Raw genomic sequence first — 14,662 nt, 5'->3', positions numbered from 1 at the left:
GGAGCTCCGGCTTCAGAAGCGGGCTTTGCCGGCTCCCGGCCGCCTGCGGCAGGAGCGAGGTGGAGGCAAAGCTCTGAACCTCGGTTTCCCAAGGCGAGGGCTCTGAGCGCCCAGCGGGCAGGAAGTCAGGGTGGCCGGACAGTCCTGGGTGCCCGCAGCGACACCTCCTGCGGGCGGCCCGACCCGGGGGGGCCGCCAGGGGGCGCTGTGGTGCACGGCCGCGCCCCGCCCGCGAGGGCCGCCGGGGAGCGCAGCGGCGCGTGCGCGGCGGCGAGGAGGGCGGCACCGCCCCGTCCCAGCATGCTGTGCGGGTAAACAGACATGGCGGGCGAGGGCGACCCGCAGGACGCTGCGCACGACATGGGCAACCACCTGCCGCTGCTACCTGGTAACGGCCGGGGCGGGGCGGGGCGGCGGGCGCGTGTCCGAAGGCCGCGGGGCTGCGCGCGGGGTCGGGCGGGGGCCCGAGACGTGGCTCTGGGGATGCGTGGTCGGGCCGCGGCCCGCGCGGCGGCCGGAACCTCTGGGACGCGGCCCCTGGGGGGTGACAGCCCGCGCGCCCCGAGCGCGCACGTCCCGCCTAGCGCCCGGCATTGCTGCCGCTCTGTCCCCGCGACCTGGCGGCTTATTCCGTCCGAGTCGGCCCGGGCGCGCAGGGCGCGCAGCCAGGGCCCCGTCCCGTGTCTGTCTGTCCGAGCCTGTCCGCTGTCTCTGGACCGCCTCGCGGTCGAGATACCGAGTATTGCTGTGCACAACCTGCCCTGCAGGCGGCCCCGCGCCTCGGAGACGTTAGCTCAGCCTCGCGCCCGGAGCGGGTCTCTGTGGGTGCGGCCCCCAGGGGTGCGGCTGTGACCTGGGACAGGTCGGCGCGCTGTGCGGTCCTCAGAGGAGCGGGAGGGGCGGGGTGCGTGCGTCTGGAGGCCGCTGCAAGCCAGACGCAGCGGTGTTTGGGCAGCCTGCTTTTCACGCCGCTGACTTGGGGGTTTTCTGTCCGAGACACAACTGTGGGTGCAGGCAGTGTCCTGAGGAAAGCTGTGCTTGGCGGGTCACGGGTGCCCCGCGACCTGCGTGGGTTGGAGGAGCGGGAGGCAGCGTGCATGCACCCCATGCACGAGTGGCCGCCTTTGCACAAGGGAACCCGGGTCGGAGGCTGTTCGGAGGCCGGCAGCGGAGCCGACACAAAGCTGAGTGTGTCAGCCCTGCCGTAGGCCCCGCGCACCCGCCTCCTTCGCAGTTCCCAGGCGGAGTGTTCACATGGGGCTCCCGCGGGACCCCGGCGCTCAGACTTCACTGTGGTGGCTCCCAGCAGTCGGTGGGGTTGTCCCCAAAGTCCGGAGGGCGACAGGCGGTAGATGCGATAGCATTGCGTTTCTGAGTCCCCGGGGAGTTACTCGTGAACATGCCCCGGGCTGCCGTTCCATCAGTCTTTGCGGTGCGCGCTGTTTCCGAGAGCGCCCCTCTTTCGGTGTGGGGGAGCCAGCTCCAGCTCCGATGCAGAGCGTGGTCTCAGCCAGGGGAACGCGGATGAGCAGCCGAGTGGGGAAGAAAGGCTGCCGCGCATAAGGCGCCCGTCTAGAGGCCAGCAGTCGGGACAGTTAAAGCCTGTCTTTCAGTGAAGGGTTCCAGCCCGCGATGAGCTCGCAGCCCACCTGTTCGGCTTTCTCCGGGGCAGCCCTCGGGGCTGCCCGCTGGTGGGCAGGGCACTGCGCGTGATCAGGGTTGTAAGTACAAGGAGCTGACTCAGAGTGCTTGTGCGACAGTCTGTATTTTTCCAGGACAGCTTGTGGAGCATCTGTGTTCTTAGGACAGACTCCTGCCCGCTGGCAGGGCCAGACCAGGGCCGCTGGAACGTGAGATGGAGTGGCCGGGTTCGCTTTGACAAAGCCTTGTGTCCAGGCGTCCATGAGAGCTAGCAGAAAGCCCAGAGCAGTTACTGTGTTGAAAGACGTTTGCGTTTTCTTGGGAGGGACCTGGCCGGAGGGAGTTCGGTTGAAACAGTGGCATACACGAAAGGAAATGACGCTTCTGTAGTGGCACTTTATTTACTTTGAAGATTGTTTGGGGCACTTTGATGGCTGTCATGTGTTTCTGAAACACACGAAAGAAATACGGGGTGAAAATGAGGCCCCCATGTCTCTGTGGCTCTTCTGGCCCGGGGTCTCTCGGTCACGGCACCTCCGCCGTTGGGGTGGGGAGCTCTCTGCCGCCGGGCCTGACTGTGGCCCGTGAGCAGCATCCCCAGCCACGCCCTCTCTGACCACCGACACCCGGTCCTGGCAGCCACGGACATTTCCAGACACCCCCCACAGCCCCCCGGTTGAGCACCCCCGGTGTAGGGTAGGGTCCCCGCAGCTGGCGTGGACAGGACAGGCCCCAGCGGACAGGGCAGCATCGGGTGAGGGCAGCTCCCCTAGCTTCCAACCCACGGTCGGCGAGGCAGGTTTTAGAGTGGGTCAGCCTGGTTTGCAGAATTTAAACTCTGTGGAGACAGCTTTCTAAGACACTTCTTTTAAAATGTCTTATGTTGCGTGGAAGCTATTTGTTGATTTTTTTTTTTTTACATCAGGAGAGGGAAGGAGGAGTGGGGGGGAGAGAAACATTGATTTGTTGTTCCTGTTATTTGTGCGTTCATGGGCTGCTTCTTGATTGTGCCCTGACCGGGGATGGAACCCACGTCCTTGGCGTATGGGGATGATGCCCCAGCCCACGGAGGGACCCGGCAGGGCCTCACGGGAGCTTTATGACATCCCGAAGCAAACTGGTGAAGGTGATGGCAGACGTTCCGTTCTCAGACGGCAGTGACAGCTGGGGGTGACATCACTGCCGCGGGCTCAGCCTGCCAGGCAGTGCCTCCTTCAGGTCCCCTCCTCCCTGCCCTCCGGAGGGACTTTTCACGGGGAGGTCGGAAAGGCCCTAGAGATGGTCCCGTTCGAGCCTGCCCCTGTCCAGAGGAGGACGCTCGGGTGCAGCCAGGGGTCAGAGCTTGGGACGGGGAGCGGAGACGATGGCTCACACAGGGGAACGTCAGCTGGGCCCCCGAGTTCCGTCCGCAGGGGAGCCCCTCAGGCCCATCCTCCCTGCCCTCAGCCGGGTGGTCGGGGTGGCCGGGGTCCGCAGGGAGGAGCGGCGCCGGTGGCAGCCTTGCACCTCTGGGGTCCTCGCCCCGGAGCCAGAGGCCCAGCCCGACCGAGAGAACACACAGGACGGGGCGCCCGCCCGGGGCCCTCACAGCCGGACAGTGCGAGCCAGCAGCCCAGACGAGGCAGGGGAGGCGGGAAGTGGAGTGGGGTCTCCGGGGTGGTGGGGTCCTGGGACAGCGGGGGCGTTGGGCACAGGCTGAGGCGACCCAGACATGAGGTGGAGAGGAGCCGATGCCCCAGTACGGCAGACGGAGCTGCCGGGGGACCCGGTGAGCGGCACAGGACGCAGCGCTCCTGTGTGTGACCCCGAGCCAGCCGACCCCAGACACCGGCGCAGACCCCCGCCCCCAGGGCCTCGGCGCCCCACGTTCCAGGGCTGCGGGCCTGCAGGAGGGGCTGCGCCTTCGACTGGGAGCTTGGCTCTGACGGTCATGCACCTGGTTTGCCCTCACCCGTCCGTTCACAGCGGAGAGCGAGGAGGAGGATGGGGTGGAGATGGAGGTGGAAGACCAGGACGGCAGAGAGGCCAAGAAGCCCAACGTCATAAACTTTGACACCAGTCTGCCGACGTCACACACGGTATGTCTTTAGCGACAGCTCTGACTGACACATGTCGCGTCGGCCACAGAGCTCTGGGTTCTCCGTGCGGCGGCTCGGGCCGCCCTGAGTCGTCCTCGGCCTCGTTCGAAAGAGCTCTGCGAGGTTGTGTCGCGGGGGCCGTCACACCAGGGCGCTTTAAAAGAAAAAATCAAAGTTGGTGAGTTTTTGTGTAGCCCTTTTGACACTGAAGATGGAAGAAAATACACGACATGTCCAGTGTATCGTAGTTTGCTACTCAAGAAAGGTGAGAACGCAGCTGGCGCTGAGAGGTGCGCGCAGTGAGCGGAGCTGGCGCTGGGGGCCGGGGTGGGGGGGGCGTGGGGGAGGGGCTCGCGCCGCTGCGCGTGGGAGGAGTCTCCCCGCGGCACTCCGGGTCGGGTCGGGCAGGTGAGCTGGAGTGGGCGGCGAGCGAACCGAGCCCGTGGTTGAGAACAGTCCCCGTTACACTGGGCGGGAGGTGGTGGGCGTGTTCAAAATGTCCAGCTCCAGAACGTTATTGGTGAAAACGAACAATGTACGATTCATTTTACGGAAAAAACTACAGACTTTTTGGCCGACCCAACATTTCCAACTAAAAACTGGTCTGGAGTTTGTACGTGCGAGAGCCGTACGAAGCGCCAGGAGTCCTTCCGAGAGTCCCAGCGAGCCCTTCCGGCCTGGGGGAAGGCGTGCGCTCCGTGTGCCCCCCTCCCCCAGGAGCTTCGCTGCTCGGGGCCCTGGGCCTTCGCCCCGCCCCCTGCGCCCCCTGCCCCGCCCCCGCGCCCCTCGCCCCGCCCCTGCACCCTGTGTCCCGCCCCCTGTGCCCCCCCGCCCCGCCCGTGGTGACGGCGCCCCTGTCCGCCCGCCCGCAGTACCTGGGCGCCGACATGGAGGAGTTCCACGGCCGCACGCTGCACGACGACGACAGCTGCCAGGTGATGCCGGTGCTGCCGCAGGTGGCGCTGGTGCTGATCCCGGGCCAGACCCTGCCGCTGCAGCTCTTCCGCCCGCAGGAGGTCAGCATGGTGCGCACGCTCATCCAGAAGGACCGGACCTTCGCGGTCCTCGCCTACAGGTGCGTGCGCGTCCCCGCGGGGCGGGCCCTCTCCGCGGTCGCGCGCCTGCTGTCACGCACCTGCCGCACGGCGAGGCCCGCGTCGGCCGAAGCTGACGGTCACTGCGCCTGCCGGGAGTCGGGCTGGGCGGGGCGCAGGGCGCGGTTCCGGGGAGAGGCCGGGAAGCCCGAGTGTTGGCGTGCTCGCCCCGCCTCGCACAGACGCTGCCTCTGCGCGCGTGCAGGCGGGCTTCCGGGCGCGCGCGGCCTGTCTGTGTTTAGAGAGGAACAGGGCCTTTGCGTTGGGACGTCCAGGACGACTGTCACAGGAGAGTGGCTGTCGTCTCTCAGAAGCCGTACGCTGTCCGTGACAGACCGGCGCAAACCGCGGCCGAGTCTCACGTGCCCGTGGCAGCTGCGGGGAGTGGGCGGCGGCGGCGGACAGGCAGTCCCCGCCCCGGTGCAGCGGGCCGCCTCTCTCGCAGCAGGAGCGGGGGGCTGCCGCGCGCGAGTGTTGGCTCGGGGCGGGGAGGGCTGCCCGTGGGCCCGGGGCGTGTCGGTGACTGGGGGTCGTGCTCCCAGAAGCCGCTCCCTGTTCTTCGGAGGCCTCCTTCTGGGCCCGCACCCTACCCCGCCCCCCGTGTGACAGTAGGAGGGCGACAGCTTCGTGGTGGGGGGCCGTCCCGCTGCCGCGTGTCCCCGCGTGTCGCTGTCACCAGCCTGGCACATGTGGACAGCAGATGCTCAGAAGGGTCCCCTTTCCGGAATCGCCCCGCAGCGACGCGCAGGAGCGGGAGGCGCGGTTCGGGACCACGGCGGAGATCTACGCCTACCGGGAGGAGCAGGACTTCGGCATCGAGGTGGTGAAGGTGAAGGCGGTCGGGCGGCAGCGCTTCCGCGTGCTGGAGCTGCGGACGCAGTCGGACGGGTGAGGCCGGCGCGGGCGCCCTCGAGGGACCCGGGTTCCTGTGGCGCGGGCTGGCCTGCCACTCTCTGTGACTTCCACCGGCCCTTCTCCTTCCTTGGGGGGTTAGCCTCGTGGCTTCCAGCCTCTGTGCGTCCCCGTCACTGGGATGTTTCTAGAACTACGGAGGCTGAATCCCAGCCCCGCCCCCACCACACCCCTAGCGAGTGCCGGGAGGGGGAGGGGCTGCAGCCCCGCCCGGGATTTCCTGGTGGTCCCCAGGTCCCCGCGGGTCTGAGGGCGGTCGGGCACGCCCAGAGGGCAGCGTCCTTTGCCGGGCAGCTGCAGGGACGGAGGGCTGCTCCTCAGCGTGAGCCCGGGTGGGAGGCGCCCGGGCGTCCCTGGGGTGTGTGGGGGCCAAGTGGGGGCCACGGGCCCTTAGTGCCTGTCGCCAGTGCAGACCCGACCTCGCCGGTGAATGTGTCACGCACGGCGTGTGGTTGGTACCGCCTGCCGGCTCTGCACCCCGTCAGGGTCAGAACTGGCGGGTGTTGGTTTCAGTGGGTGTTTGGGCATGGCTCGCGGGGTCAGAGTTTTCCCGCAAGTGTAAGGAACACCAAACCCATTGTTAAAGACCCAGCTCACCTTTCGTCACCCTCTATTTAAAAGGAAGGCACTCGCCCTGGTCACTGGGTGCCGTCTTGTGGGCGCGGCCCTCCGCTCCAGCGGGAGGCCCCGGGGACGCAGGGCGCAGAGCCACAGACGTACGGAAGTCCCACTCGTGGCTCTGCTGCTCAAGGCAGCGGCGGGTAGGAGCGAGCGCTCCAGCGTCCTGCAGGCAGCTCACGGAGCCCGGTGTTCCGTGCGCCGCCCGTCACGGTCTGGCCGACAGGGCTGCGCCCCGGAGTGTGAACGCCCTGGTCCCTTCCCCGGGCGGAGGCCGCGCTGCCCGGGAAGCTGCCCTCGGAGCGGCCTCGCTGACGGCTGTGCTCCCGACCGGGTATCGCAGCTGCGGCGGTCTCGGGGCGGTCTGGGAATTCATTTTTGGATCTGAAGACGTGCAGCAGTGCTTGGTTACGTGCTGATTTTTAAAACTTTGTGTCACTTACGGACTATACACTCATTCATCTGAGATGTGAAAGTTCTACCTTTGGTGTGGTTTGTGAAACACGGTGGTTTTGCAAGTTTTGCTGTTGACAGTGAGCCCGTGCTAGAGGCTCAGGAGGTCGGGGGGCCTCTCTGAGCGCCCGCCCGCCCCGTCTCAGCATCCAGCAGGCGAAGGTGCGGATCCTGCCCGAGTGCGTGCTGCCCTCCACCATGTCCGCCGTCCAGCTCGAGTCCCTGCGCAGGCGCCAGCTCTTCCCCGCCCCGTCCGGCTCCTGGGAGGACCGCCGTTCCTACAAGTGGTGGCAGAAGTACCAGAAGGTGAGAGCCGACTTCCCGGGCGTCTTCCAGGGACGGAGAGCACGTGCTGTTCCGCTTTTAAGGGAGAAACACTGAGAGCTGTCAGGACGCAGGCCCCTGGCACCTGCACGGTCCTCTCGACCGTGCCGGGGGCGCCTGACCACGCGGTGTTCCCGTCAGCCGTAAGCCACAGGGCGCGGTGAGGTCTTCTCACTGCTGTGTGTTAACAGCTTGCAGTTTCTCTTTTTTAAAAATAGATTTATTTATTTTACTGTTGGAGACAAGGGAAGGGAGAGAGAGAAACGTGTGGTTGCCTCTCATGCACCCCTAACTGGGGACCCGGCCCGCAGCCCAGGCCTGTGCCCTGACTGGGAATTGAACCGGCGACCCTGTGGTTCCTGGACCAGCGCTCAGTCCGCTGAGCCATACTAGCCGGGGCCGCAGCTTGTCGTTTCGATTCCGCGGGGTCCTCTCCCCAGACTGGACTCGGGTCAGATGTTTGGCTCGCGCCGTAAGCCCGTGGCCGGAGAGACGGGGGAGTGGGTTTGGCTGCCTCCGGGCTCCCGAGAGCAAAGCCGTCCGGCTCTCTCCGCACGGCTCCGCTGGCCTCACAGGGCTGGCCGGTGAGTGAGCATGTGCTCTGTGAGACGTGCCTGGCGTTAGCTCTTTTGGCGAAATCGTTCTTTCTCTCGGGGAAAAGCTCGTGAGGCCTGTTCCTCCGCAGTGGAGAGAGGGGTCGGCTTTGAGCACGAAACAGTAGCCTTGGTGGTCGCTGCCCGAAGGGAGGGGTTGCTCGGCCCTAAACCCAGCATGCGCTGGCTTTGCGGGGTTCGCCTTCTGCAAACGGACAGACAGCTGCCTGCGACCTGACAGGCCCCTCCCCGCGCTGACCTCCCTTCCTGGTCTGGCAGGGCAGCGAGGTCGGACTGGGCGTGGACGGTGTGGGCCACCGTGAGGGTCTCCCCCACCGCTGCCTGCGCCCCGTCTCCATCTGCTCCCCAGACGGGACCTCGTGCCGGCGGCCTCGCGGGGCGGTGGGCTCGGGCCGGCTGCTGCGGACCGGGGTCTCGCAGGCCCGTGTCGCAGCCCCGGCGTGCCCGAGAGGAGTCTCAAGAGGAGGCTGCCGTTGGCTGCCTCGCCATCCGTGCCCGCCGTGTTCCGGGGCAGGGCCCGCAGCAGCAGGGGCAGTGACGCCGGGCGCCGAGTTTTTTCCTGGAGAAGGAGGAGAGTCTCGACCTCCGCTCTGCGGTCAGGCGCGTCCCCCGGCTCCCGCCCGGCCTGCGGCTGTGTGTCCGCGGCGTTTGTCCCTCCCTGCGTGCGCTCCGGTTCCTGGGAGCCGGGAGCTGTCTGGGGGACGGAGGGGCAGAGCCAGCAGCTGCGGGGTCACCCGCAGAGCTGCTCCTGCTGTGTGCCCTGCCGGCTGGGGTGGGGCTCGGGGCGGTGAGTGACCCCCCGCCGCCCCCCATGGCTGCGCAGCCCTGGAGCAGCGGCTCGCTCGGGGTGCTGCTAGACCGTGGCACCGTCCCAGGGAAGCTCGCTGCCCCCTGAAGGGCCACGTGTGTGCGCTTCACATGTTTCGAACGCCCTCCGTGGTTGGGAGGCAAAGCGGAGGCTGTGGTTCTTCTGAGGCTTAAAGCAGAAGGATGTGACAGCTGACCTTGGGCCGCAGACAGGTTCCTCCGGGGGCCGGCCTGCCTGCCGCGTCCCGTGGCCAGTGCCATCCGGGGGCCGCGCCCTCGCTGCGGAGTCCGCCCGGTCATGCCGGCGCCCGGTGTCCGAGCGGCGTCGGCGCCGACGGCTCTGGGGAACGCCGTGAGCTGCGGGGCCTCGTCAGCTGGGAGACGGGAGCCCTCCGTGGCGCCGGGTCACGGCGGGACGCCGAGGGCCTGTGCGGTGGTCCTGTGTTGCCGGTCTCCCCTGGCGCACATCCCTGGCGTGGGGGCGGTCCCCACGCAGAGCACGTCCCCAGCAGGAAGGTGCATGGGCACACATGACCGGCGGGCCCACAGAGCTTCAGGGCCCGTCCGGGCAGCCCCACGGAAAGGAACTTCACAGGCTGCCTCATGCTGACCGGTGGGGGCCGGGACCCCGAGACCCAGCCTGTTCGGGCCGCAGCGCCTGGGCGTGGCGGTGAGCAGGGGACGCTGGCCCTGGTGTGCTCCTGTGGCCGCCCCCCCCCCACCCCGGTTCCTGCCCCCATGTCGTCGCGGGCAGTGATGCCTGTGCAGGGAGGCAGGCTCCTGTGTGACGAGGGGGCTCCCTCGGGCGTGGCGGGTGGTGCCAGGCGGCTCTGGACCAGCCCTCTGCACCTCCTGCCCGGCTGTCCTGGGCGCCACGGTGGGCACTCAGGTGTTCTCAAGAGAGTCAAGGTTCTAGTTGCAGTGTGTACTTGAAGGCTATACAAACGTGATCATTAAACTTAATAAATGTCCATTATGAAATAAGTCAGCTACAAAATTTTCCTTTTTGAAATTAGAAGTTTTTCCTGAGCCGAAGGAACTTTCGAAAGCAGCTCTGTGTTAAGAATCTGTGTTATGTGAGGTCACTTTACTGAGTGACTTTTTTTTCCTGTTTCAGAGGAAGTTTCATTGTGCAAATTTGACTTCGTGGCCTCGCTGGCTGTATTCCTTATACGACGCTGTGAGTACCTCCCTCCACCCTCCGTGTCTGGGGCGGCGGGGGGGCCGTGACTAGGGGCCGCTGGAGCAGAGCGCAGGCTGTCGCACTGGGGCGGCTCACGTTCAAACCCAGGGCCGCCTGTGACGCTTGCGGAGAGCAGCCGGGGTCAGAGACCCCCGGGCAGACTCTGCCTTTGACGTGCAGAGTGTTTGGTTTTCCCGGTTTTTCGTGCCTTGGAACTCCAGGACGAGATGCGGACGTGTGTTAGGGTCTGTCAAGCACTTGAAACTCTTGTGGGTCAAGTGGTGGTCGTGCTTAGAAAATTAAAGAACCCTTCCACGGTGCTTTGTGCTTTTCCAACCAAGTGCAACGACTGTGTCTCCTGCTCGCTGGCCAGGGCACGAGTGGGCGCCCCCCAGCGGTTGTGCCGAGCCCCTCATTCCAGCGGCATCACCCCCCGTGCAGACCCCAGACCGGCAGGCTGCCGGAGCCGTTCTGAGGTCTGCGTTTTTGGACAAAGGCCGTCCACAGCCTGATTCCCATCCCTCGCTGTGGTTTGGGGCGAATGACTTGAGCATCTGTAAAGTGGGGGGGCTGGTGGCTGTGGCCCTGGGCCTGGAGCACACGGCACCCGTCACTCGCGCCCCGTCGGGTCGGGCCGCCCTGGGCCTCGGGTCCTGGGAAGGCGGCCCCGGGGGCTCTGCGCATGCCCCAGGGCGAAGCACTGCGGGGAGCCACAGCTCGCTGCTGCCTGCCGCCCGGCAGGCGGGGGCATGTTTGCGCACACGTGCTGAAGGAGGACGCTCCCTGGGGCGGTGAACGGGACGCGCCTGGGCAGTCGGCAGGGGCCGCAGCCCCGCCCATGGGGGGGGTGGTGCCAGGCAGCCCAGAGCGGGGCACCCGCGGGGCTCGCTGGGCCTGGGCCTGGGCCGCGTCCCCGTGAGAGCGCAGGCGTGTGAGCGGGGCTCCGAGTCCCCAGGGGCGGCTGCCCCCACTGCTGCGCGCTGGTTTCACCCGAGCGAGCCGGGGGAGCGACGTTGAGCCGGGAGGGCCCGCGCCCCCGGTCACGGCCACCCTCCCCGACCCAGGAGACGCTGATGGACAGGATCAAGCAGCAGCTGCGGGAGTGGGACGAGAACCTGAAGGACGACGCTCTGCCCGCCAACCCCATAGGTACGGCCCGCGGCCCCCTCCCGCGGCTGGAGAGAGACGTCTCACCGCCGGAGACCGGTTTGTGTGTCCTGGCGAAGCCCCAGGTGTTCGTCTTGTTGACGAGTGTTCTCACTAGTCTCGAAAAGCTCGCACTTTTTTTTTTTGCTTGGAGCATTTTTAAAAGCAAAACTGCTTTTTATGTAGTTAAGCGTGTCCAAGTTCTGGGATTCTGCAAACACCCCGATTTTCAGCGAGCTTTCCCCAGCGGGCTCAGTGGGGACCCCTGGCTCGCGTTCGGAACGACCGCCCCCCCATCCCCCTCACCAGGGCAGCTCCCCCCCGCCCCCGCACCCAGAGGGGCTCCGACGCGACCCCGCTCTAGGACACGCCACGCGCCCCCTCCGGGTCTGTCTGGGGGGGGCCGCCCGGCAGACGAGGGCCTCGGGACCCGTGCTAGCTGGTGTGTTGGACTGGAGGGAGGCACTTCGGGAACAAGTACGGGGGGGAGTTGCGCTCCAGGGCGTCCCGGGGGCACCCGCTGGCCCTTTCCGCGGCGCCGCGGTCGCGCTCTCCGTGAGCCCTTGCTGCGCACACTCAAACCTGACACTCCCCCGCCCCCCGCCGTGTCCTCAGACTTCTCCTACAGAGTAGCAGCCTGCCTCCCCATCGACGACGTGCTGAGGGTGCAGCTCCTCCGGATCGGCAGCGCCGTCCAGCGCCTGCGCTGCGAGCTCGACATCATGAACAAGGTGAGCGGTGGGGGCGTGTGGCAGCGGCATGTGACAGCGGGGTCTGGGGTGTCTGGGGTGTCTGGGGTGGCGGGGCGCTCTGTGGGGACCCGCAGCCCCTCCAGGGCCGGTCCGTCCCGCCGGCAGGGGACCAGAAAAGGGGACGGACAGTGGAAGCGCGTCACCGGGGACCGAGCACGGCAGCTGGAGTGGTTACGTGTTGACCAGCTCCGGGTCCCTCTGTGTAGTCGGCTGCACCGGGACGTGGGCACCGCCCTGGCCGTGTGTGTCGGCCGCGAGGCCTCTGGCCGGGGTGTCAGTTCTGTGGGCGGGCGGGGGGTGCGCCCCAGAGCGGCTCTCCCCACCGACCTCCTCTCACCCGTTTCAGTGCACGTCCCTCTGCTGCAAGCAGTGTCAGGAGACAGAAATCACCACCAAAAACGAGATCTTCAGGTGAGAGGCTCCGTGTTTGTGAACTTGAGCGCCCTCTCCCAGCCGCGCTCCCAGCACTTCCTCCCCGGTCAGGGACACGCAGCGAGTGCACGGTGAGGGGCAGGTGGTCCCCCAGGGCAGGTCCCCGGGGCCGGGTGGGGGTGTGCGGTGCCCCGCCCCCCAGTCCCCATGGGAGGCCGCGCTGCAGACCGCGTGCAGGGCCTTCCCGGGGGCCCCAGGCGTTGCCTGCAGTTCAGCGTCGGGTCTGCCGTGCCGACTGGAGGGGGGCGGGGCACGCCTGTGCGCGCCCGGGGCTGGGGCAGGACGGCGTGCGCACGGGCTGTGTGGCGGCCTCGCAGCTCCGAGCCGGGACGGGTGCATGCCCTTCGGACCCAGACCCCGCTGAGTGGGAGCTCCACGTCACACGTGTGCGGGGGCTGGGGACAGGTGTCCTGTTGCGTCCCATCACCTCTGGTCACCGGGGGACACTCAGACCGAGCAGAACCGCGGACTGCCCGCCTCCTGCTCGCGGGCTGAGGCCCTGCTGTTACGTCAAAGTGACCGAGGGGTCAGAGACGATCGCTCCCGTGACCCCAGTCCTCGGTCCGCTTGTAAAGACTCAGCCCCCGCGCCTGACGCCGTGCCCCTCTGTCGCAGCCTGTCCCTGTGCGGGCCGATGGCGGCCTACGTGAACCCGCACGGCTACGTGCACGAGACGCTCACCGTGTACAAGGCCTCCAACCTGAGCCTCGTCGGCCGGCCGTCCACGGAGCACAGCTGGTTTCCCGGGTAACGGCCTGCGGGCGGCTTTTCTTTCGGGTGGTTTTGCCTTGATCGGGAAGAAGAGCAGACTCCTGGGCCACGGGGCCGGCGTGGGGGCGTGAAGTGGGCCGTGCGGGCAGTCGTGCCGTCTGCGTGCTGTTCGCGTCCCCCGTCGGTGGCTGGGACGGGCGTGTGCACGCTCGCGTGGGTGTGACCCTGGGGCCTCGGGGCTCACTGCGCAGCACGGGGCTGAGCGGCCGCACCTTGAGTGTGAGCCTGGGGCCGAGGCTCCCACCCCTGCCCGCGAGTCCCTCCACCCCACCAGCTTCAAGGCCCTGTTGTGTGTCTTTCCGTCTGAATGCTGGGCCCGTTTTCAAGAGACAAAAGCAGCTGAGCAGGAATTAGCGCTTTACTCCGTTCCAGACCTAGAACCGTGTCCTTTGGCTTGTCCAGTCCTGACACCCTCTTCGGTCCAAGAGCCGAGACTAGTTCACTCACGGCTGTAAATGCTAAACGTGGGAAGCACGGAGGGGGAAAGAAGGATGGTTGCGATTCCCCGGTTCGGTGTATTGTCCTGGGAACCGGGAATGCCGTGGGCTGTACTTCCGACAGAACCTCCCTCTTCTGGAAGAGGGGTCTTGGGCCGTTTCCCGTCTCACGTGAACGAGACACGTTCCCCTCCCTGCACCCCCAGCGCGCCCCTCTCCCCGGGGCTGCCTCGGCGGGCGGTCCTCCCGGCGGGGTCCTCCCCCCACCCCCGCAGGGCTGTCTCTCCCCCGGAGCCCTGCGGCCCGCACCCTGAGCCCGGGCCAGGGCAGCTGGAAGGGCACAGACAGACCCCGTTCTGCGGCTGCGGCTCCGGAAACCGGGCCCGTCCGAGGCGGGGCGTCCGTTCCTCGGGGCGCTTGGAGCCGTCCCCCGAGCCGTCCTCCGGGCGGGTCTCCAGCGGGAGCCTGGGGCGCAGACGCGGGTCCTAGCGGCCTCTGTCTCTGACCTCGCAGGTTTGCCTGGACGGTGGCCCAGTGCAAGGTCTGTGCCAGCCACATCGGGTGGAAATTCACAGCCACCAAAAAGGACGTGTCGCCTCAGAAGTTCTGGGGGCTGACGCGATCGGCTCTGCTGCCCACGATCCCCGACACCGAGGACGACGTGGGCCCCGACAAAGTCGTGCTGTGCTTGTGAGCAGGCGTGGCGGCCGGCGCTCTGACGGCGTCCGCCCTGGATCCTGCTCCTGCTCCTGCTGCTGCTGCTGCTGCTGCTGCGGACCCGGGTCGGGGGTGTGGCGGGAGGGGCAGATGCTTCGCCCCACGGTTTGAGGACTCGAGACTGACACGCGCCGTGGGAGAGGACGCAGCGCAGTCTGGGCCGCGCGGTGCTCTGGCTCCCCGGCTCCTGGAGCTTGGCGCCTGGCCCCGCGGGCCGTGACGTCGGGCGACACGTGACCGGAGGACGCTGCTTCCTGTAGGAGCGCAGAACGTGCTGAGAGGCGGCGTGTGGGTGGGGGGCGCGTCCACCCCCTGCCCCGGGCGCGGGGCCCACGGCCGGTGCCCACGCGAGCGCCTGCCCCTTCCCGAGGGGGGCCGGGCGGTTAAAGCCGGGAGAGTCTTGTTCTTTCAACTGTTAGTCTGTGAGATACTGACTTGTAAACTTCGAAAATATTAGAGTTAAAACATGCAGTTTGAGCCCAAAAATACGGTTCTCGTTTTCTTCAGTGCCCGCCGGTAAGAGACCCCACGGTGTGCGTTCGCTGGGCAAGTGCCCGTCGGAGCCCACGGCGCCCCCTCGTGGAGGCGGCCGGCGGCTGCGGTCTCCGGCTGTCCGTTCGGGTCGGTTTGGGAGAGAAGCGAACCTCAAGGACTGCACTACGTTAGCCGTGTCCCCGCGGAAG

At 67.2% G+C, this 14,662-nt stretch overlaps 1 protein-coding gene across 1 annotated transcript; it reads left to right on the top strand.

The window, feature by feature from the left end:
- Positions 1-278: 278 nt before the first annotated feature.
- CRBN (cereblon) lies at positions 279-14,465 on the top strand. The gene is made up of 11 exons (XM_045857229.1): positions 279-388; positions 3,607-3,719; positions 4,592-4,794; positions 5,552-5,701; positions 6,943-7,102; positions 9,659-9,721; positions 10,789-10,873; positions 11,486-11,601; positions 11,969-12,033; positions 12,670-12,801; positions 13,776-14,465. Exons 1-11 carry the CDS (start codon positions 322-324, stop codon positions 13,954-13,956), a joined length of 1,335 nt encoding a protein of 444 aa, XP_045713185.1. The 5' UTR covers positions 279-321; the 3' UTR covers positions 13,957-14,465.
- The last annotated feature ends 197 nt before the right edge of the window (positions 14,466-14,662 follow it).

Source organism: Phyllostomus hastatus, unplaced genomic scaffold, assembly GCF_019186645.2.
Source record: "Phyllostomus hastatus isolate PE091 unplaced genomic scaffold, TTU_PhHast_1.1 phas_scaffold_129, whole genome shotgun sequence".
Lineage (NCBI taxonomy): Eukaryota > Metazoa > Chordata > Mammalia > Chiroptera > Phyllostomidae > Phyllostomus > Phyllostomus hastatus.
The sequence above is the reverse complement of the archived record's forward strand: the minus strand, read 5'-3'. Positions and strand labels throughout refer to the sequence as shown.

Bases quoted from the DNA above. Each gene is read 5' to 3' on its own strand.
- CRBN (XM_045857229.1), top strand. From the start codon at position 322: ATGGCGGGCGAGGGCGACCCGCAGGACGCTGCGCACGACATGGGCAAC. The intron at 12,034-12,669 runs GTGAGAGGCTCC...CCTCTGTCGCAG, and splicing joins ACCAAAAACGAGATCTTCAG to CCTGTCCCTGTGCGGGCCGA. The intron at 12,802-13,775 runs GTAACGGCCTGC...CTGACCTCGCAG, and splicing joins GAGCACAGCTGGTTTCCCGG to GTTTGCCTGGACGGTGGCCC.